The sequence below is a fragment of the Oncorhynchus masou genome, chromosome 10 (assembly GCF_036934945.1).
Source record: "Oncorhynchus masou masou isolate Uvic2021 chromosome 10, UVic_Omas_1.1, whole genome shotgun sequence".
Taxonomy (NCBI): Eukaryota; Metazoa; Chordata; class Actinopteri; order Salmoniformes; family Salmonidae; genus Oncorhynchus; species Oncorhynchus masou.
In genome coordinates this window covers 8654918-8676654 of record NC_088221.1, presented here as the reverse complement: position 1 = coordinate 8676654, position 21737 = coordinate 8654918, and the positions used below count along the sequence as shown (strand labels likewise).

General features: G+C 39.7%; 1 protein-coding gene across 1 annotated transcript in view; it reads right to left on the bottom strand.

Moving 5' to 3' along the window:
• Positions 1–6945: 6945 nt before the first annotated feature.
• The window catches only part of LOC135547094 (nck-associated protein 5-like), a 117567-nt gene continuing 102775 nt past the window's right edge, over positions 6946–21737 (bottom strand). Inside the window, exons 9-11 of the mRNA XM_064975761.1 lie at positions 15799–15916; positions 14040–14121; positions 6946–8509 (exon numbers count right to left, since the gene is read on the bottom strand). Of these exons, the coding sequence (XP_064831833.1) occupies positions 8202–8509; positions 14040–14121; positions 15799–15916 (508 nt within the window). The 3' untranslated portion in view covers positions 6946–8201. The remainder of the gene's footprint in view (positions 8510–14039; positions 14122–15798; positions 15917–21737) is intronic.

The following is a 21737-nucleotide window of genomic DNA, read 5'->3' as shown; positions in this document are numbered from 1 at the left end:
TTCAACTCGTTAGCCAGGGTTCGTGCAGATAAAAGGATTTACAACTTCCAGATGAGACTGAATTAAGATGACAATTGATATTGACTGCTATTGATGTAAAATATTACTAGGTCTTTAAGAGTTTATTCGGAAGATAACAGCTCTATAAATATTATTTTGTGGTGCCCGACACTCTAGTTAATTAGTTATATATTTATATATATATTTATATATATACATTTACATGATTAGCTCAATCAGGTGATATTAATTACGGAGAAATTATTTTGTAGAATAGCATGTTATATCACTTAATCTGGCACAGCAAAGACACGGCTGTCACGTTCTGACCTTTATTCTCTTTGTTTTGTCATTATTTAGTATGGTCAGGGCGTGAATTGGGGTGGGCAGTCTATGTTTGTTTTTCTATGATTTGGGTATTTCTATGTTTCGGCCTAGTATGGTTCTCAATCAGAGGCAGGTGTCATTAGTTGTCTCTGATTGAGAATCATACTTAGGTAGCCTGGGTTTCACTGTCTGTTTGTGGGTGATTGTTCCTGTCTCTGTGTTTGCACGAGATAGGGCTGTTTTTGGTTTTCCACGTATATTGTTTTGTAGTGTTCGTGTTTATCTTTTTTTTATTAAACATGAATCAATATAACAACGCTGCGTTTTGGTCCACCTCTCCTTCAAGTAAAGAAACCGTTACAACGACACTGCTTTCAAAAGAACAGTGAGTTCATCTCAGCCTATGCTACCCTTCTGTCCCTTGACGTTTTGGCCCTGAGGAAGACATGGATCACCCCAGAGAACACTGCTACTCCAGCTGCTCTTTCTCTCATAGTCCAAGAGCATCTGGTCATTGCAGTGGTGGCACGTCTACTAATTTCTCCGAAGTGGAGATTTTCTTTTCTCCCTCAGAGTCAAGACCGTATAAACACAAGGTGTCATACGGACACCTTATGGATGAGCTAATTAAGAAGCTGAGATTGAAAGTAGGCTTCTTTTATAGAAAAATAATGCCTCTCCCTAAACAGCAGGAGGAAGATTGTACAGTCAACTTTCTTGACATTTCTTGACTATGGTGACACCATTTATAAGAATGCAGCAGACACTACTCTTAAACCTTTGGATGCCGTCTTCCATCAGGGTTGAGGAGTAACAGATTACATGTAATCCTCTACGTTAAAACAGCTAACATATTGTAATCAGATTAGATACTTTGTATAGATAAAACATATTACTTTGAGGATTACTTTTACATTCAGAAAGGAAGTTTCCTATGGAAAAAAGTGGGGCTTTTATTGCTCAATCAGAAAATCACATTTTTTTTGTCCATTTAAAATAACATCCAATTCATCAGAAATAAAGTGTAAACATTGTGTTGTAAACAACTTTTGTACCTGGAAATGGCTGATTTAAAAAAACAATAATAATAACACAACGTGCCATTGGAACTCAGGAGTGATGGTTAATGAGTTTACTTGTTATCTTTGTGTACAATTTAAATTAGTTTGATCTGAAACATTTAAGTGTGACAAATGTGCAAAAAAAAATAAATCAGGAAGGGGGCAAATTCTTTTTCATAGCACTGTATATAGTACCAGTCAAAAGTTTCCATTAAGATACATTTAAAAAAAAAAGAAGCTGTGTTCGACCAATCCAAACTCATCTCTCGGCATGTCCAAGCCACTCATTATCTCAGCCAATCACGGCTAGCGGGAAGGTTGATCTCGTTTTCTGTAGCTAAAGCAACTAGGCTTGTAATTTAACAATTTTACTATAGAATAATAAAAGGGGTGTTCAAAGTAAATAGTCTTGTGGCCATTTGATTAGTTGTTCAGCAGTCTTATGTCTTGAGGGTAGAAGCTGTTAAGGAGCATTTTGGTCCTAGACTTGGCACTCCAGTACCGCTTGCTGTGTGGTAGCAGAGAGAACGGTCTATGACTTTGGTGACTGGAGTCTTTGAAACATTTTTGGGATTTCCTCTGACACCTACAATCAGATGCCGAGCAGTTGCCATACCAGGCAGTGATGCAACCGGTCAGGATGCTCTCGATGGTGCAGCTGTAGAACATTTTGAGGATCTGGGGACCCATGCAACATCTTTTCTGTCTCCTGAGGGGGAAAAGGTGTTTTCGTGCCCTATTCACAACTGTCTTGGTGTGTTTGGACCATGATAGTTTGTTGGTAATGTGGACACCAAGGAACTTTTGACCAGCTCCACTTCAGTCCTGTCGATATTAATGGGACCTGTTCGGCCCTCCTTTTCCTATAGTCCACGATCAGCTCCTTTGTCTTGCTCACACAGAGATATGTTGTTGTCCTGGCACCACACTGCCAGGTCTCTGACCTCATCCATATAGGCTGTCTCATCGTTGTTGGTGATCAGGCCTACCACTGTTGTCGTCAGAAAACTCAATGATGGTGTTGGAGTCGTGCGTGGCCACACATTCGGGGGTGAACAGGGAATGTGTCCCCAGTGTTGAGTGATCTCTGTGGTAGATGTGTTGTTTCCTATCCTTACCACCTGGGGTCAGCCCATCAGGAAGTCCAGGATCCAGTTGTAGAGGGAGGTATTTAGTCCCAGGGTCCTTAGCTTAGTGATGAGCTTTGTGGGCAGTATGGTGTTGAATGCTGAGCTGTAGTCAATGAGCAGCATTCTCACATAGGTGTTCCTTTTGTCAAGGTGGGAAAGGGCAGTGTGGAGTGCGATTGAGATTGTCATCTGTGGAACTGTTGGGGCGGTATACGATTTGGAGTGGGTCTGGGGTTTCTGACATGATGATGTTGATGTAACCCATGACCAGCCTTTCAAAGCAAGTCATGGCTACCAACGTGAGTGCTACAGGCCGGTAATCATTTAGGCAGGTTACCTTCGCTCTTTTGGGTACAGGGGCTATGCGTGGTCTATTTGAAACATGTATGTATTGGAGACTCGGACAGGGAGTGGTTGAAAATGTCAGTGAAGACATTTGCCAGTTGGGATTACCAGGACATGGACTGTTTGGCCCCGCGGCTTTGGGAATGTTGACCTGTTAAAAGGTCTTGCTCACATCAGCTACAGAGAGCGTCATGACACAGTCATCTGGAACAGCAGGTGCTCTCATGCATGCTTCAGTGTTGCTTGCCATGAAGCGAGCGTTATAGGCATTTAGCTCGTCTGGAAAGCTTGCATCACTGGGCAGCTCTCAGTTGGGTTTCCCTTTGTAGTCCGTTACAGTTTATCCCCTGCCACAGTCGACGAGTGTCAGCGCCGGTGCAATAGGATTCAATCTTAGACCTATATCGACCCTTTGCCTTTTTGATGGTTCGTCTGAGGGCATAGTGGGATTTCTTATAAGTGTCCGGATTACCCTTTAGCTCGGATATTTCCTGTAATCCATGGCTTCTGGTGTGGATATATATGGACGATGTCGTCAATGCTCTTATTGATGAAGCCAGTGACTGAGGTGGTATACTCCTCAATGCCATTGGATGAATCCCAGAACATATTCCAGTCTGCTAGCAAAACAGTCCTGTAGCATAGCATCCGCATCATATTCCCTATTCACTGGTACTTCCTGCTTTAGTTTTTGCTTGTCGGCAGGAATCAGGAGGATAGAGTTATTGTCAGATTTGCCAAATGGAGGGCGAGGGAGTGCATTGTATGCGTCTGTGTGTGTGGAGTAAAGGTGGTCTAGAGGGTTTTTTTCTCCTCTGGTTACACATGTGACATGCTGGTAGAAATTAGGTAAAACGGATTTAAGTTTGCCTGCATTGAAGTCCCCGGTCACTAGGAGTGCCGCTTCTGGATGAGCATTTTTTGTTTGCTTATGGCTTTATACAGCTCGTTGAGTGCAGTCTTATTGCCAGCATCGGTTTGTGGTGGTAAATAGACTGTTACGAGTAATATAGATGAAAACACTCTTGGTAGATAGTGTAGTCTACAGCTTATCATGAGGTATTCTACCTCAGGTGAGCAATACCTCGAGACTTCTTTAATATTAGATATTGCTCACCAGCAATTATTGACTGCTCTGTCCTGCTGTCCGTAAAATGGCAGCCCTCCCCTCCAGCGCCATTATGTTGTCTCTGGTCTCAATGGGTTCTCCTAAATAAATAAAAGTAAAATAAAAATGAAACAAAATACTAATTGTTGCTGATATTCCAATCAATACATGTGACTTTTAAAGTGACCCACTGGAATACACAGAGTAGATTTATGGTCATTCTTTCCTGCTGTCTGTTATCAATCTTCCAAGGGACATTCAGTGAAATAGGATAGTTAGAGGCTTGACAAATAGCTTAGACCTGTGGGGTTGTATTGTGATGGTCAATATTCTCAATCCTGACAGAGACATCAGGCTGGCCCCAGTCTATAAGTGCACAGGACATTGTTAAATGACTCACCATGCTCTAATTTGGCAAGGGAATTGAAGAGAAATAACCAAGAGAGCTGTTATGGTGGTGGTCGAATGCAACCCGGAATCAATATAATATATTTCAGACTAAATTAATTGATATTAATTGATATTAATTGACCAACTCGTTTGTTAAAGAGTTTGCGTTCTCAAACCTAACAACCCCACCTATGTCAAAATAGATAAGACTCCTTGAACTTTCTTGAAAAAAATAATCAATTCCATCTGTATTTGATATCCACCAAAACAAAAAAGGATATACAAGACATTCTCTTATGCTGTGAAGGATTACAAAATATGTCTTGGGCATTTTATACAATTGACATAAATTGTATGATTGATTGACATGTCAACCATTGTGAATACTTTTCACAAGACAATTCTTATTAATCTCTAGATTATGAAAAAACTTGTAGTGACCATCACATCGGAAATCCTTGATTCATTATAGAACATGACAGGATGGGCCATTTGTGGAAACCATGAAAATAAATAGTTTTAAGCATTAAGCATCATTTTAAGCATTAAGCAATTTAAAAAAAATACAAATGTACGTGAAGAGAGATTTCAGGTTCCTAATAAAATACCGAATGAGGCCTCTTGAGAATAGTGCTTATTCATTGGAACTTAACATTTGCTTTCATTAACAAATGTGATGTTTGCAATAGGCAGACACATTATCAACCATGACTCACGCACTTCATCAGGCCTTATGCATGGTTTGCCAATGGATTCGGAGCGCATTATCCCACATTTGATTTGCTGTGTGTAATTTTGTATTTAAACTGGCTCCACAGAACCCAACCTTTTACATATCCACTCCTGTAAGTGCATGCCTATGGTTGCTCAACTACAGCGGATTTAAGAGACTTTTATTTTATTCAAAAAACTCCTTTGCATTACTTGATTGCTATAATCAATTAATTGGATATAAAACCGGTTCTAACAGTGCTAAAACTGGAGTATCGACTGCTCTCTCTGTTGGCTCTTAGCAGGGGTGGTCCTTGATTTGAAATGGTTAAATCTTGTTGGTCACATTCCACCTACCAATAAAAGCAACAATCGTTTAAAAAAAAAACTCACTGCTGATGGCTTCTTAGCAGTCGTCCTGGTCATTCTTTCACGATCATGTTATTCTAACTGCCGAGAAAAGGGGAAAAAGAGCAGTAGCTGAGAGCACTGTTCTAAGTTCTAAGAAATTCTAAGACCGCATTATAACAGCAGTGTCAAGTTACCTTGCTCTTACAACCTCAGGTTAACAGTATCTGCAGTGCATACGCATTTGGTGAATTGTGACACTCCATGTATAAAAAGTAAATTTTTTACATTAAGTTAGTTTATTACGTTAAATTAAATCACTTGATATATGAAGAGTGTTGTGCCTTACATCCATTCCCAGTAGTTAGACATTTTTCTGCAGCACTTCTATTTGTTTGAGCACAAACCTTTTTGTTTCAAACAAAATCTGACAAACAATCCTTGCTGTTGCGAAAAATTATTATTGCCATGGCACTGTTGAGTGTCATTACACACAAAATGAACCTCATGCAGAAAATAAGTTGAAGGAATATGTCCTGTTGAATTGCACACAGTAACAGTAGAGCAAGACAGTTGTAGAATAAAACATCTAGAGCCTCTTTCACTGAATCTGGTGTTCGGTAATCAAAAAGGTTTGCTAGTGTCCCGTCTTAAGGCATGGTCATCACTTAACATTGGTGATTCCCCCCCCCCCCCAGTTGACAGTACACCCCACCTCAGAAATTGTGCCAACCAAAAAATGCAGCAGTCTGGGCCAACTGATCACCCTCTCTGCAATGAGGTATGAATTTAAATTACCACCGATATTATCTATTTCTGTGAAATACATCTCCCCTAATGACAGGATCATTTTGTGTCTATTTGGCAGAGTCTAAACTGGGGCTATCATTTGCATACCAATCTGGGCAAGCCTCTCCTCTCCTCATTGAAAAGGTGATCTTGATGCTGGCTTTAGTTGTAGTAATAACAGGGCCTGATCACTGTCACCTCCAGGACTATATTTACATCGAGTTATTGCATTTATAGGACCCTATTTCTATTTTACTGGCACCCTAGTGCCATAAAAGTCATAATACGGGCATGAAGGGACATTGAAGTCCCCAGGCACACTTCAATAATACTTCAGTCAATATTGAGGTAATGATTAACCTATTGTGATTGTATGTGGCATGATATTATCCCTTGATACTGCCTTCCATTGAAACTAGCATTTTGGGTCCCCTAAGTGAGATTTGATAAGCCCCAAATCGAATCCTCTGTTAATGCTCATGACCAGACAGAAAGAATTCACACCCCTTGATTTTTTTTCCACATTTTATGTGACTGACATAATTAAAAGTTTCAATTTGTAATTTGTCACTGCCGTACACACAATACCCATAATGTCAACGTGGAATTATGCTTTTCTAAAATTTTACAAATTAAAAGCTGAGTAAGTATTCAAACCCTTTGTTGGGGCAAGCCTAAATAGGTTCAGAAGTAAAAATGTGCTCAGTTGCATGGACTGCTTCTCTGTACCCCACGCATACAATTATCTTTTAAGATCCCTCAGTCAAGCTCTGAATTTCAAACACAAAGACCAGGGATGTTTTCCAATTCCTCGCAAAGAAGGGCACTTTTGGTGGACTGAAGGAAAAAAAAAAAACACATTGAATATCCCTTTGTACATGGTTATGTTATTAATTACACTTTGGATGGTGTATCAAACTGGTCAGAGATTTCACCATGAGGCCAATGGTAAAAGTCAGCGTTTAATGGCTGTGATAGGATAACATTATAGTTACTCCATAGTACTGACAGAGTGAAAAGGAAGCTTGCACAGAATAAAAATCTTCTAAAACATGCATCCTGTTTGCAACAAGACACTAAAGTAATACTGCAAACAATGTGGCAAAGCAATTAACTTTTGTACTGAATACAAAGTGTTCTGTTTGGGGCAAATCCAATACACCACATTACTGAGTAGCACTCTAGGCCGTCATTGTAAATAATAATTTGTTCTTAACTGACTTCCCGGGTAAAAATAAATAAACATATGTTCAAACATAGTGGTGGCTGCATCACGTTACGGGTAAGCTTATAATCATTAAGGACTGGAGATTCTTTCAGGATAAAAAAAATGGCGCTAAGTACAGGCAAAATCCTAGATGAAAACCTGGTTCAGTCTGCTTTCCACCAGACACTGGGAGATTAATTCACCTTGCAACAGGACAATAACTTAAAACACATGGCCAAATCTATACTGGAGTTGCTTACCAGAAGAACATGAATGTCCCTGAGTTACAGTTTTGCCTTAAATCTGCTTGAAAATCTATGGCAAGTTCTGAATATGGTTGTCTAGTAATGATCAACAACCAATTTGACAGAGCTTGAATAATTTTGAAAATAATAATGGGCAAATGTTGCACAATCCAGGTGTGGAAAGCTCTTAGACTTACCCAGAAAGACTCACAGCTGTAATCGCTGCCAAAGGTGCTTCTACAAAGTTGACTCAGGAGTGTGAATACTTATGTAAATTAGATATTTCTGCACTTAATTTTCACGAAACTTGCTACAATTTCTAAAAACACATTATGTCATTATGGGGTCATGTGTGTAGATGGGTGAGAGAAAATATTTTTAATCAATTTTGAATTCAGTCTGTAACACTACAAAATGTGGAATAAATCAAGGTGTACAAATACTTTCTGAAGGCACTGTATCTCTGGACAAGATATCTCTGGGCTTTACCTGAGGCTAGTCTGGGCAGCCTGCTCTGAGTATCACATACACTGGCACAGGTCACAAGGGGCTCAGACAGGGATGGGATGGGCTGAAGGAAGGCCACAGTGGGATAAGGCACTGATTGGACGAGGAGTTGACAAGCTCTGGTTGGCTGCAGGGATGGTCCTTTGAGCCGGCAGGCACTCTCCACCTGGGTAATGGGGAGAGCGACACTTCTGCACTAGAGGAACTGGGCACAGTGGGTGGGCTGAGGGAGTGACCCCGGGCCGATGGGGACTTGGGAAGGAAGTGGAGGAAGGAGGAAGAACCAAGGAGGGTGAACGTTCCAATGCCGCTGTCCAATGTTCGCATCTTGCAGCTGGAGCCTGAGACACAAGGAGGACACATGATGGGGCTCGGGGATGCAGGCAATGACAGGAGTTACACACAACAAAAGGAAAGAGATAACGGAATGACACATTTTTATATAATTGGTTGAAGAGGAATCAACAAAAGACAAGCACATGCCTATTGTAGTGCATCAAATGAAAATGAGATACAATAATACTGCAACAATTATTTATGCCCTAAGAATAATCTAAACTTCCTCATGACCAGTTTAATAATCTAGGAATGAATGTGTTTCTAATAACATTGGGAATATGTCTCAACAACATGAACTGCAATCTCAAAGTGCAACACTATCTACAACATTATCCATTAAATTTCATGCATTTTTTTTTATCTCCAACCTGATTTGATTGTATGTTTCCTCCTTGCCCCTGTCCTAACTCACCTACATTATGTTGTGCATGAGGACGTCTTAACCAGCTGTGACTGGCTGCTGACACCCAGGCAGCCATGTAGAATTTCAGTGCATTAATGTAACAGATGGTCTGGTTATTTCATTCTACCACACTCGACAAATGTCCTCTAAGAACCAAATGGATGGCAGTTCAGTACAATTACATGTAACTGTGACGCTGGCTTATGATTCCTCGTTAATTAGCACATGATGCCATTGTTTCCACCAGAGAAAATTGGCTTCACCCAAAGAAGAGTCGGGTGGAATAAGATTAAGGAAAATCAGGCACTTTAACCATTGATTTAGTGTCAGTGTCAAATGAGTGTCAAATGAGGTGAATATATGCTATTGTACAGCACTTTGAGATATCAGCTGATGTACGAAGGGCTATATAAATACATTTGATTTGATTTGATATTGTACTTGTTGGTGGCAAACCTATTGCTAATGAATTACTGTTCAAGCTGTACAGTGCCTTGCGAAAGTGTAACGGTTTTCTTGTGGGGAAAGAGAGTCGGACCGAAATGCAGCGTGGTGGTTACTCATGATCTTTAATGAAGGATCGCGATACATAAAATAACTATTACAAAATACAAAACAACAAACGGAACGTGAAATGTACAGCCTATCTGGTGAAACTACACAGAGACAGGAACAATCACCCACGAAATACAAAGTGAAACCCAGGCTACCTAAATACGGTTCCCAATCAGAGACAACGAGAATCACCTGACTCTGATTGAGAACCGCCTCAGGCAGCCAAACCTATGCAACACCCCTACTCAGCCGCAAATCCCAATACCAACAAAACCCCAATACGAAATACAACATAAACCCATGTCACACCCTGGCCTGACCAACAAATAAACTAAAACACAAAAATACTAAGACCAAGGCGTGACAGAAAGTATTCGGCCCCCTTGAACTTTGCGACCTTTTGCCACATTTCAGGCTTCAAACATAAAGATATAAAACTGTATTTTTTTGTGAAGAATCAACAACAAGTGGGACACAATCATGAAGTGGAACGACATTTATTGGATATTTCAAACTTTTTTAACAAATCAAAAACTGAAAAATTGGGGGTGCAAAATTATTCAGCCCCCTTAAGTTAATACTTTGTAGCACCACCTTTTGCTGCGATTACAGCTGTAAGTCGCTTGGGGTATGTCTCTATCAGTTTTGCACATCGAGAGACTGAAATTTTTTCCCATTCCTCCTTGCAAAACAGCTCGAGCTCAGTGAGGTTGGATGGAGAGCATTTGTGAACAGCAGTTTTCAGTTCTTTCCACAGATTCTCGATTGGATTCAGGTCTGGACTTTGACTTGGCCATTCTAACACCTGAATATGTTATTTTTGAACCATTCCATTGTAGATTTTGCTTTATGTTTTGGATCATTGTCTTGTTGGAAGACAAATCTCCGTCCCAGTCTCAGGTCTTTTGCAGACTCCATCAGGTTTTCTTCCAGAATGGTCCTGTATTTGGCTCCATCCATCTTCCCATCAATTTTAACCATCTTCCCTGTCCCTGCTGAAGAAAAGCAGGGCCAAACCATGATGCTGCCACCACCATGTTTGACATTGGGGATGGTGTGGTCAGGGTGATGAGCTGTGTTGCTTTTACGCCAAACATAACGTTTTGCATTGTTGCCAAAAAGTTCAATTTTGGTTTCATCTGACCAGAGCACCTTCTTCCACATGTTTGGTGTGTCTCCCAGGTGGCTTGTGGCAAACTTTAAACAACACTTTTTATGGATATCTTTAAGAAATGGCTTTTTTCTTGCCACTCTTCCATAAAGGCCAGATTTGTGCAATATACGACTGATTGTTGTCCTATGGACAGAGTCTCCCACCTCAGCTGTAGATCTCTGCAGTTCATCCAGAGTGATCATGGGCCTCTTGGCTGCATCTCTGATCAGTCTTCTCCTTGTATGAGCTGAAAGTTTAGAGGGACGGCCAGGTCTTGGTAGATTTGCAGTGGTCTGATACTCCTTCCATTTCAATATTATCGCTTGCACAGTGCTCCTTGGGATGTTTAAAGCTTGGGAAATCTTTTTGTATCCAAATCCGGCTTTAAACTTCTTCACAACAGTATCTTGGACCTGCCTGGTGTGTTCCTTGTTCTTCATGATGCTCTCTGCGCTTTTAACGGAACTCTGATACTATCACAGTGCAGGTGCATTTATACGGAGACTTGATTACACACAGGTGGATTGTATTTATCATCATTAGTCATTGAGGTCAACATTGGATCATTCAGAGATCCTCACTGAACTTCTGGAGAGAGTTTGCTGCACTGAAAGTAAAGGGGCTGAATAATTTTGCACGCCCAATTTTTCAGTTTTTGATTTGTTAAAAAAGTTTGAAATATCCAATAAATGTTGTTCCACTTCATGATTGTGTCCCACTTGTTGTTGATTCTTCACAAAAAAATACAGTTTTATATCTTTATGTTTGAAGCCTGAAATGTGGCAAAAGGTCGAAAAGTTCAAGGGGGCCGAATACTTTCGCAAGGCACTGTACATTTAAAATGTAATACAATTAACTGTGCACATCATATAGTATGCTGGGCTACATAATAGGTCAAGTACAGTAATGACTTATTTTTAATTCTCATACCTCTCGCTTTGATTCAATGAAAAAAACAGCAGTTTCAGATCTTATGTGAACTTTTTTGGAATTGGAAAAATAAATAAAAAAAGGTTTTATTCCTACTGTCATGAAATCGAAAACCAGACCAAGCCGCTGATTCTTTATTCTGAAATGTTTCAACTATCCCTCCAATGAACTGGCACAGACAAACACAGCTCAGAACAAGATATCCTGAATTCAAACATCAAAGTCTTTGTCATGCTAACATGATTTTTGACATAATATCCAGTAGATTTCTTTATCAACTGAAAATATTGTCTCCTCTCCAGTGATCCAGAGAAAAGCTTGACTTAAAACAGGTGGGCTGTTAACTGACAACTTCTTTGATAATTGGGTGTCTACATTTAGTATACATTTTATTCATACATCAAGATGGTTAAACTTAAATGATTCAGGTGTTCAGTTTCAAATTGTGATAAACAGCTCTAGAAATAAATAACGATGAATGTAGCTCTTACTTGCCTGTCACACAAACAGGAGTAACTAATAAAGGTAAGAGCGCGATACAGATCGCAGACGTTGATTGATTTGTGTTCTTGAAGGCAAAAATTAACAAGCACCTTTGTGACACTTCCTTGCATGGGCAGGCAGCATCAAAGGGGTTGACCATTGATTGCCCTCCACAAACCCTTTGGCACTAGCTAAGGATCATGTCCTTGTCTGATCTCCTTTCAATTGGCCTGAAGGAATGAAAAGACTGAATGATGACTAACAAGCTAACACCTAAAAAGTTCAGGGGCTACAAATAGCCGAAGATGCACAAATGGAACAGTATGAAAATTGAAATTCATAAAAGGACGACTATAGTCCCCAACTGTTGTTAATATTCATGAGAAGGAGCCTAGTATTATACATGGCATGATGTTTACAGTTCATCCATATTCAAGCATTCAAGATAATGTTTGAAGTTCAATGCACAGCAGCATAGTTCGAAGTACTAGTCTAACATAGTCACATGTTCATATTAAAAGCCTGTCATGCCATTTCAGTCAACTATAACCCAATAAGCCAATATGGATGAATCACCATAGTTTCTTCTTCTTATTTCAACTGACTTATTAACTTTGTGTCAATGTGGCTAGGTGGTTGAATTTGCAAAAAGTCAACCTAGTCAATACAGTTTTTGTCACATTCAGCGAATGAAACTCTTTAAAAGTGTGAAAAAAATGTGATCTGTGTTATTTCCTGATAGTTTCTGGTTGAAAATACAATCTACACAGGACCAGCAGGTTTGCATGGGTGGGAGTTTCAGCTTTCCAAGGTGACATCACCATGCGGTAAATTGGTTGATTGACCAATAAGAAAGAGTTCCAAACCTCTGCCAATAAAAACTAGTTTCCAGTTCTTGCTTCTTCACTTAGACCACTCCCGGACAGTCCTAACAACATTCTTGCTTGAGAAAAAGTTTTTTGCTAAAAATCTATTTCTGACCATTTTAATGGAAAGCCATTACAGTTAGGTTTGTTACCCAGAAATTGTGCAATGTTGATTTAAAAAATGGCTGTCGTGGGCCTTTAAGCACACAGTGCCGTAGGGTTTCAAGGTTTGGTATGGGTTGATAGGGGTAGGGGTTCGTAGCCTAAAAAGTTAGAAAATCACTTCAGTACAGACCAAAGATCTTTACGAGTCTATGAATTAATTCCGAGGAGACCTAAATGCATTTGTTAGATACACACTTCACAGATGTCTTGAGCAGACTGATTTTACAAGTAAATTAATTCAAAAAGCCAAATATTTAAAAACACATCAGCATATTCTCCTCAAATGGCACAAAGAAAATTGCTCATATACTGAGTGACATTTAGACCTCCACTCACTTGGATGTTGATTCTAATTGCCTTTAAATTGGATACTTATATTACTTCTTAGACTCGTGCAGAGTTGAAAGATTTCATTTTAGCATGCTTGGCAGGGGCTTTGATACTATCTAAATCGTCCTTAATTATAGAGACAGAGCGAAAGAGCACTGTACTTCAGTATTTCTCTGTGAAGTTAAATGCACAGAAGGAAATCAATAAATCTGAGTGAGGGGGTGTCACGTACAGTCAAAACACAGTGTTTGCCCGCAACCTTGCTCTTTCAACTGTGGTTCCATCTCTTTCACTCTGGCTCATAGGTTAAACTAACATGTCAGAAAAGAGGTCAGAGAGCTAGGAAGGAAATCTGCCAGTATTAGCAATGCTTCAGTAATTTGATGGCTGAAAAATTTTGAAGGTTTTCGGAACAAGGTTTGAAAAATACTATATTGGGGTTTAAACAGAAGGGTAAAATTGGCCTTGACTGATGGAAAGAGTACACGTGTAGATCTAATAAGATTGGATAGGTGCAAGTTGAGCTTAAGACCATGAAACACCTATCTAATTCTTAAATCTACATGAAGTGGGTAGGAGCAAAAGGTTGCTTCTCAACAGGTCCAATCTACCAAGTTCAATACAAATAGTTTTCTTAAATCCCTTACCGATCACGTGATCTTGACTGGGGCTCTTTAATGCAGCTCCATTGTCGTTATCAGTCCTAAGGTTCATCCTCTGTGTTTTTGTCTGTTTATGGAAGCAAGAAGAGAGAATAATTATACCAGTATGGAACAGAGGACTAAATTCGGCTCTGTGAATTGTAAAGAAATAGATGAGACGGCAGGTAGCCTACTGGTTAGAGGGTTGGGCCAACAACTGAAAGGTTGCTAGTTCAAATCCCTGAGCTGACAAGGTAAAAAGTAATTCTGCCCCTGAACAAGGCAATTAACCCACTGTTCCTAGTCTGTCATTGTAAATAAGAATGTGTTCTTATCTGGCTTGCCTAGTTAAAAAACAATCTATAAAATGCTTTCTCTATACTTGTGATTACGTATTTTATATTTAATTTGTGGTTTGCAATCTACCATCATGGTTTGAATCTATGATTATAAAGTGGTATGAATGTATTCCTTACAAATGCAGACTGATTGGCTGACTCAAATCTCCTCTTTCATGCAATCCTCTATGTTAAGACATGTTTTGAGTTCTTTGTAAAGCACAATCTCACAGAAATTGTCATTGTTGACTTATTTTTACCCCTTGGTAATCTAATTGAACAGCGGCGGTCAGACTTTTTGTTAAGTTTGGAGGGGAAAACTCATTTAATAAACTAATTCAATTGCCATTTTACTTGTCTAGATTATCTATTTGTGCAACATGCTTACAATATTTATCTGAATCACATCAGGACAATGATGGACTGTCATTGAAAATGCTTCTAAGCAATGTTCATTCTAATGATCACTCCATTATCAAGACTGCCTGTGAATGTTTGTAGATACTGTACCTAAATAGTCCATAGATTTTCCTCAGTATCTACATGAAGTATCTCCAGTATCTCCTGCATGTTTGTGTGCATGTATGTGTGAAATCATGTGACATGCGTGAACGTGTGTTGTAGTGATTTACACAATCTGTGAAACACAAAGTTTTGTTCTGGTTATCTGTTTCATTGGTGTGTCTTTATTTATATACCTTTGTTACACATTTCTCTCTCCGATTCCTCTCCAATCTAAAAAAATTTCAAATCTCTCACTCTAATTCCATATCCATCTGATCTGCCACATATCTTCCTGGGTCCTTTATATTCTTCTCATATTTTCCTTTCTTTCGGTCACCCATCCCCTTTCTCTTGAATTCATCTCACATTTCTACTTTTGAATTGGATGGGACCTTGCAAGGTCAGTTTTGATAATACAGTATTTATTTAGCTTCACTTCCTTTCTGTATAGATTGTGGTATTATACAGAAATACTACCGTTCAGAAATTGTGTTTTCTAGTGTTAGGGAAGAGATTGCAAGTCTTTCAGAGGGTCTAGGCTACTGACAGGTTGAAATGAACTAGCACAAATGTTAATATAATTTCCTTATTTTACTTATGGTCCATGCAAAGTGGTGTTGGCACAAATTGTCACACACAGAAATACAGTTTTCTCTCACTGGCCATGCAGACATGTATATTCAATAAAAATCCTTAGACATTTAATTGACACGTCGTAGAGTTATGGTCTTTAATTTTCCAGTCAATTCAGGAAAGTCATTGGACATATAATTGTATGGGAAAATGCCCATAACATTAATTGAGCAGTTCTCAATTGTAGTTCCAGTTACAATTTAATCCCTGCGCTGAATCAAATCTACATGAAATTGGCCCTAAACCGACAACACAGTCCTTCTCTGCATTCTGCGTAAAATGGAATGTACCTTTGTGTCCCCACAGATGCCAGTTTGTCCTTGCATGTTGCTGTTAACTGAGGCTCCCTGGGAGGCCATCGAGAGGCAGAGGAGAAATGCATCTTGGGAGTCTCTTTTCCCCACCGAGCTGAAAGAAAACAGGTTCACTCGACCACTATAATCTACGTTTCTTTCATATTTACGCAACATGCCCAGGGTGTTCCAGATAATAAAGTGTAATGTGCAGCCGCTGCCTACCTCTTGAATTCTCACTGTGCTAAGTGTCTGAAATGTGTCAGAACTGGTCTCAGGACTTAGAAGTATTATAAATGTTTCTAACAGCGCTTAATAAAACATATCTTAAGATATCTGGGGCAATAAATCACCTCAAGGAAAGATATGAAGAGATCTGTTTGATATTTCAATCAAGTGGTGATGGTTAAGTGTACATGAGGTATGACTTAAAATGGAGAACTCAGTATCTTTAATTCTTCAGACTAAGATGTTGTGATGGTCCAAAGTTTTAGAACACCTACTCATTCAAGGGTTTTGCTTTATTTTTACCATTTTATACATTCTAGAATAATAGTGAAGATATCAAAACTATGAAATAACACATATGGAATCATGTAGTAATCAACAAAGTGTAAAACAAATCTAAATATATTTGAGATTCTTCAAACAGACACCATTTGCCTAGACAGCTTTGCAAACTCTAGGCATTCTGTCAAGCAGCTTCAAGAAGTGGTCACCTGGAAGGCATTTCAATTAACAGGTATGCCATCTTAAAAGTTAATTTGTGGAATTTCTTTCCTTCTTAATGTGTTTGAGCCAATCAGTTGTGTTGTGACAAGGTAGGGGTGGTATTCAGAAGATATCCCTATTTGGTAAAAGACCAAGTTCATATTATGGCAAGAACACCTCAAATAAGCAAAGAGAAATAACAGGCCATCATTACTTTAAGACATGAAGGTCAGTCAGCACAGGACATTTCATGAACTTTGAAAGTTCCTTCAAGTGCAGTCGCAAAAACCATCAAGCGCTATGATGAAACTGGCCCTCCTGAGGACAGCCACAGGAAAGAAAAACCCAGAGTTACCTCTGCTGCAGAGGAAAAGTTCATTAGATTTACCAGCCTCAGAAATTGAAGCCCAAATAAATGCTTCACCGAGTTCAAGTCACAGACACATCAGGCCTTCATGGTCGAATTGCTGCAAAGAACCCACTACTAAAGGACACCAATAATAAGAAGAGACTTGCTTTGACCAAGAAAATGGACATTAGACCAGTGGAAATGTGTATTTTGGTCTGGTGTCCAAATTGGAGAATTTTGGTTCCAACCTTTGTGTCTTTGTGAGACGCGGTGTAGGTGAACGGATGATCTCCGCATGTGTATTTCCCAACGTAAAGCATGGATGAGGAGGTGTTATGGTGTGGGGGTGCTTTGCTGGTGACACTGCCTTGAATTCTAAATAAATCACAGACACACTTAACTAGCATGGCTATCCCAGCATTCTGCTGGGATGCGCCATCCCATCAGGTTTGGTTTTATTGGGACTATAATTTATTTTTCAACAGGACAATGACCCAACACACCTCCAGGCTGTGTAAGGGCAATTTTATCAAGAAGGAGAGTGATGGAGTGATGCATCAGATGACCTGGCCTCCACAATCCCCCAACCTCAAACATATTGAGATGAATTGGGATGAGTAGGCTGCAGAGTGAAGGAAAACCAGCCACTAAGTGCTCAGCATATGTGATAACTCTTTCAAGGCTGTTGGAAAAGCATTCAAGGTAAAGCTGGTTGAGAGAATGCCAAGAGTGTGCAAAACTGCCAAGGCAAAGACTGGCTATTTGGAGAATATCAAATATAAAATATATTTTGATTTGTTTAAAACCTTTTTGGCTACTATATGATTCCATATGTACATTTCATAGTTTTGATGTCTTCACTATTGTTCTACAATGTAGAAAATGTAAAAAAAAAAAAAAATCCTTGAATGAGTAGGTTTTCTAAAACTCTTGACTGGTAGTGTACGGTCGTGGCCAAAAGTTTTGAGAATGACACAGATATTAATATTCACAAAGTCTGCAGCCTCAGTTTGTATGATGGCAATTTGCATATACTCCACAATGTTATGAAGAGTGATCAGATGAATTGCAATTAATTGCAAAGTCCCTCTTTGCCATGCAAATGAACTGAATCCCCAAAAACATTTCCACTGCATTTCAGCCCTGCCACAAAAGGACCAGCTGACATCATGTCAGTGATTCTTGAGTTAACACAGGTGTGAGTGTTGATGAGGACAAGGCTGGAGATCACTCTGTCATGCTGATTGAGTTCGAATAACAGACTGGAAGCTTCAAAAGGAGGATGGTTCTTGGAATCATTGTTCTTCCTCTGTCAACCATGGTTACCTGCAAGGAAACATGTGCTGTCAGCATTGCTTTGCACAAAAAGGGCTTCACAGGCAAGGATATTTCTGCTAGTAAGATTGCACCGAAATCAACCATTTATCGGATCATCAAGAACTTCAAGGAGAGCGGTTCAATTGTTGTGAAGAAGGCTTCAGGGCGCCCACGAAAGTCCAGCAAGCGCCAGGACCGTCTCCTAAAGTTGATTCAGCTGCGGGATTGGGGCACCACCAGTACAGAGTTTGCTCAGGAATGGCAGCAGGCTGGTGTGAGTGCATCTGCACGCACAGTGAGGCAATGACTTTGGAGGATGGCCTGGTGTCAAGAAGGGCAGAAAAGAAGCCACTTCTCTCCAAGAAAAACATCCGGGACAGACAGATATTCTGCAAAAGGTACAGGGATTGGACTGCTGAGGACTGGGGTAAAGTCATTTTCTCTGATGAATCCCCTTTCCGATTGTTTGGGGAATCCAGAAACAAGCTTGTCCGGAGAAGACAAGGTGAGCGCTACCATCAGTCCTGTGTCATGCCAACAGTAAAGCATCCTGAGACCATTCATGTGTGGGGCTGCGTCTCAGCCAAGGGAGTGGGCTCACTCACAATTTTGCCTAAGAACACATCCATGAATAAAGAATGGTACCAACACATCCTCCGAGAGCAACTTCTCCCAACCATCCAGAAACAGTTTGGTGGCGAACAATGCCTTTTCCAGCATGATGGAGAACCTTGCCATAAGTCAAAAGTGGCTCGGAGAACAAAACATTGACATTTTGGGTCCATGGCCAGGAAACTTCCCAGATCTTAATCCCATTGAGAACTTGTGGTCATTACTCAAGAGGCGGGTAGACAAACAAAAACCCACAAATTCTGACAAGCTCAAGCATTGATTATGCAAGAAAGGGCTGCAATCAGTCAGGATTTGGCCCAGAAGTTAATTGATAGCATGCCAGGGCAGATTGGTCTTGAAAAAAAAGAGTCAACACTGCAAATATTAACTCTTTGCATCAACTTAATGTAATTGTCCATAAAAGCCTTTGACACTTATGAAATGCTTGAAATTATACTTCAGTATTCCATAGTACCATCTGACAAAAATATCTAAAGACATTGAAGCAGAAAACTTTGTGGAAATTAATAATTGTGTCATTCTCCAAACTTTTGGCCATGGCAGTTTACAGTTACATACACTTAGGTTGGAATCATTAAAACTCGTTTTTCAACCTCTCCACAAATTTCTTGTTTAAAACTTCTCTAGGATAGGGGGCAGCATTCTGAATTTTGGATGAAAAGCATGCCCAAATTCAACTGCCTGCTACTCATCCCCAGAAGATAAGATATGCATATTATTAGTGGATTTGGATGGAAACACTCTGAAGTTTCTAAAACTGTTTGAATCATATCTGTGAGTATAACAGAACTTATTTTGCAAGCGAAACTCCGAGGACAAACTATTCCGATTTTTTTTTGAGGTCACTCTTTTCAATGGGTTTTCATTGGGAATCCAGATTGCTAAGGGACCTTCTTGCAGTTCCTACCGCTTCCACTGGATGTCAACAGTCTTTTGAAATTGGTTGAGGTTTTTCCTTTGTGTAATGAAGAAGTAACACTGTTCAGAACGAGACTAAAGTGAAGAGTCTTTGTTAGAGACTCTTTGTTAAAGGCGCGTGACCTGAAAGCTAGCTACAGTTTGTTTTCCTCCTGTATTGAACACAGATCATCCCGTCTTCAATTTTATCGATTATTTACATTTACAAATACCTAAAGTTGTATTACAAAAGTAGTTTGAAATGTTTTTGCAAAGTTTACATGTAACTTTTGAGATATTTTGTAGTCACATTGAGCAAGTTGGAACCGGTGTTTTTCTGGATCAAACATGCCAAATAAATTGATATTTTGGATATATATCGACGGAATTAATCGAACAAAAGGACCATTTGTGATGCATATGGGACATATTGGAGTGCCAACAAAAGAAACTCGTCAAAGGTGAGGAATTATATAAGGAATTATATCTTTATTTCTGCGTTTTGTGTCACACATTGGAGGGTTGAAATATGCTTGTCAGTGTTTGTTTACTATGGTGCTATGTGTGATGCAGAAAAAATGCAGAGCTTGCATGTGTGATTTCTGCATTTTCACTGTCTTTTGGCCAGGTGGGACGCTAGCGTCCCACATATCCCAGAGAGGTTTTAATAAACTATAGTTTTGTGCATGACACATTCCATTTTTCCATCAATTGTTTATGGACAGATTATTTCACTTATATTTCACTGTATCACAATTTCAGTGGGTCAGAAGTTTACATACACTAAGTTGAATGTGCTTCTAAACAGAAAATTCCAGAAATGATGTCATGGCTATAAACTTCTGATAGGCTAATTGACAACATTTGAGTCGATTGGAGGTGTACCTGTGGATGTATTTCAAGGTCTTCCTTCAAACTCAGTGCCTCTTTGCTTGACATCATGGGAAAATCAAAAGAAATCAGCCAAGACTGCAGAAATAAAATTGTAGACCTCCACAATCTGGTTCATCCTAGGCAGCAATTTCCAAACACCTGAAGGTACCACTTTCAACTGTACAAACAATAGTACACAAGTATAAACACCATGGGACCACGCAGCCGTCATCCCTCTCAGGAAGGATACGCGTTCTGTCTCGAGATGAACGTACTTTGGTGCGAAAAGTGCAAATCAATCCGACAACAACAGCAAAGGACCTTGTGAAGATGCTGGAGGAAACAGGTAAAAAAGTATCTATATCCACAGTAAAATGAGTCCTATATCGACCTAACCTGAAAGGCCGCTCAGCAAGGAAGAAGCCACTGCTCCAAAACCGCCATAAAAAAGCCACACTACGGTTTGCAGCTGCACATGGGGACAAAAATCCTACTTTTTGGAGAAACATTCTTTGGTCTGATGAAACAAAAATAGAACTGTTTGGCCATAATGACCATCGTTATGTTTGGAGGAAAAAGGGAGAGGCTTGCAAGCTGAAGAACACCATCCCAACCGTGAAACACGGGGGTAGGCAAGCATCATGTTGTGGGTGTGCTTTTCTTCAGGAGGTACTGGTGCACTTCACAAAATAGATGGCAACATGAGGAGGTAAAATTATGTGGATATATTGAAGCAACATCTCAAGACATCAGTTAAAGCTTGGTTGCAAATGGGTCTCCAAATGGACAATGACCCCAAGCATACCTCCAATGTTGTGGCAAAATGGCTTAAGGACAACAAACTTAAGGTATTGGAGTGGCCATCACAAAGCCCTGACTTCGATCCTATAGAAAATTTGTGGGCAGAACTGAAGGTGCGTGTGCGAGCAAGGAGGTCTACAACCTGACTCATTTACACCAGGTCTCTCAGGAGGAATGGGCCAAAATTAACCCAACTTATTCTGGGAAGGTTGTGGAAGGCTACATGAAACATTTGACCCAAGTTAAACAATTTTAAGGCAATGCTACCGAATACTACTTGAGTGTATGTAAACTTCTGACCCGCTGGGAATGTGATGAAAGAAATGAAATAAATAATAAATAATTCTCTCTACTA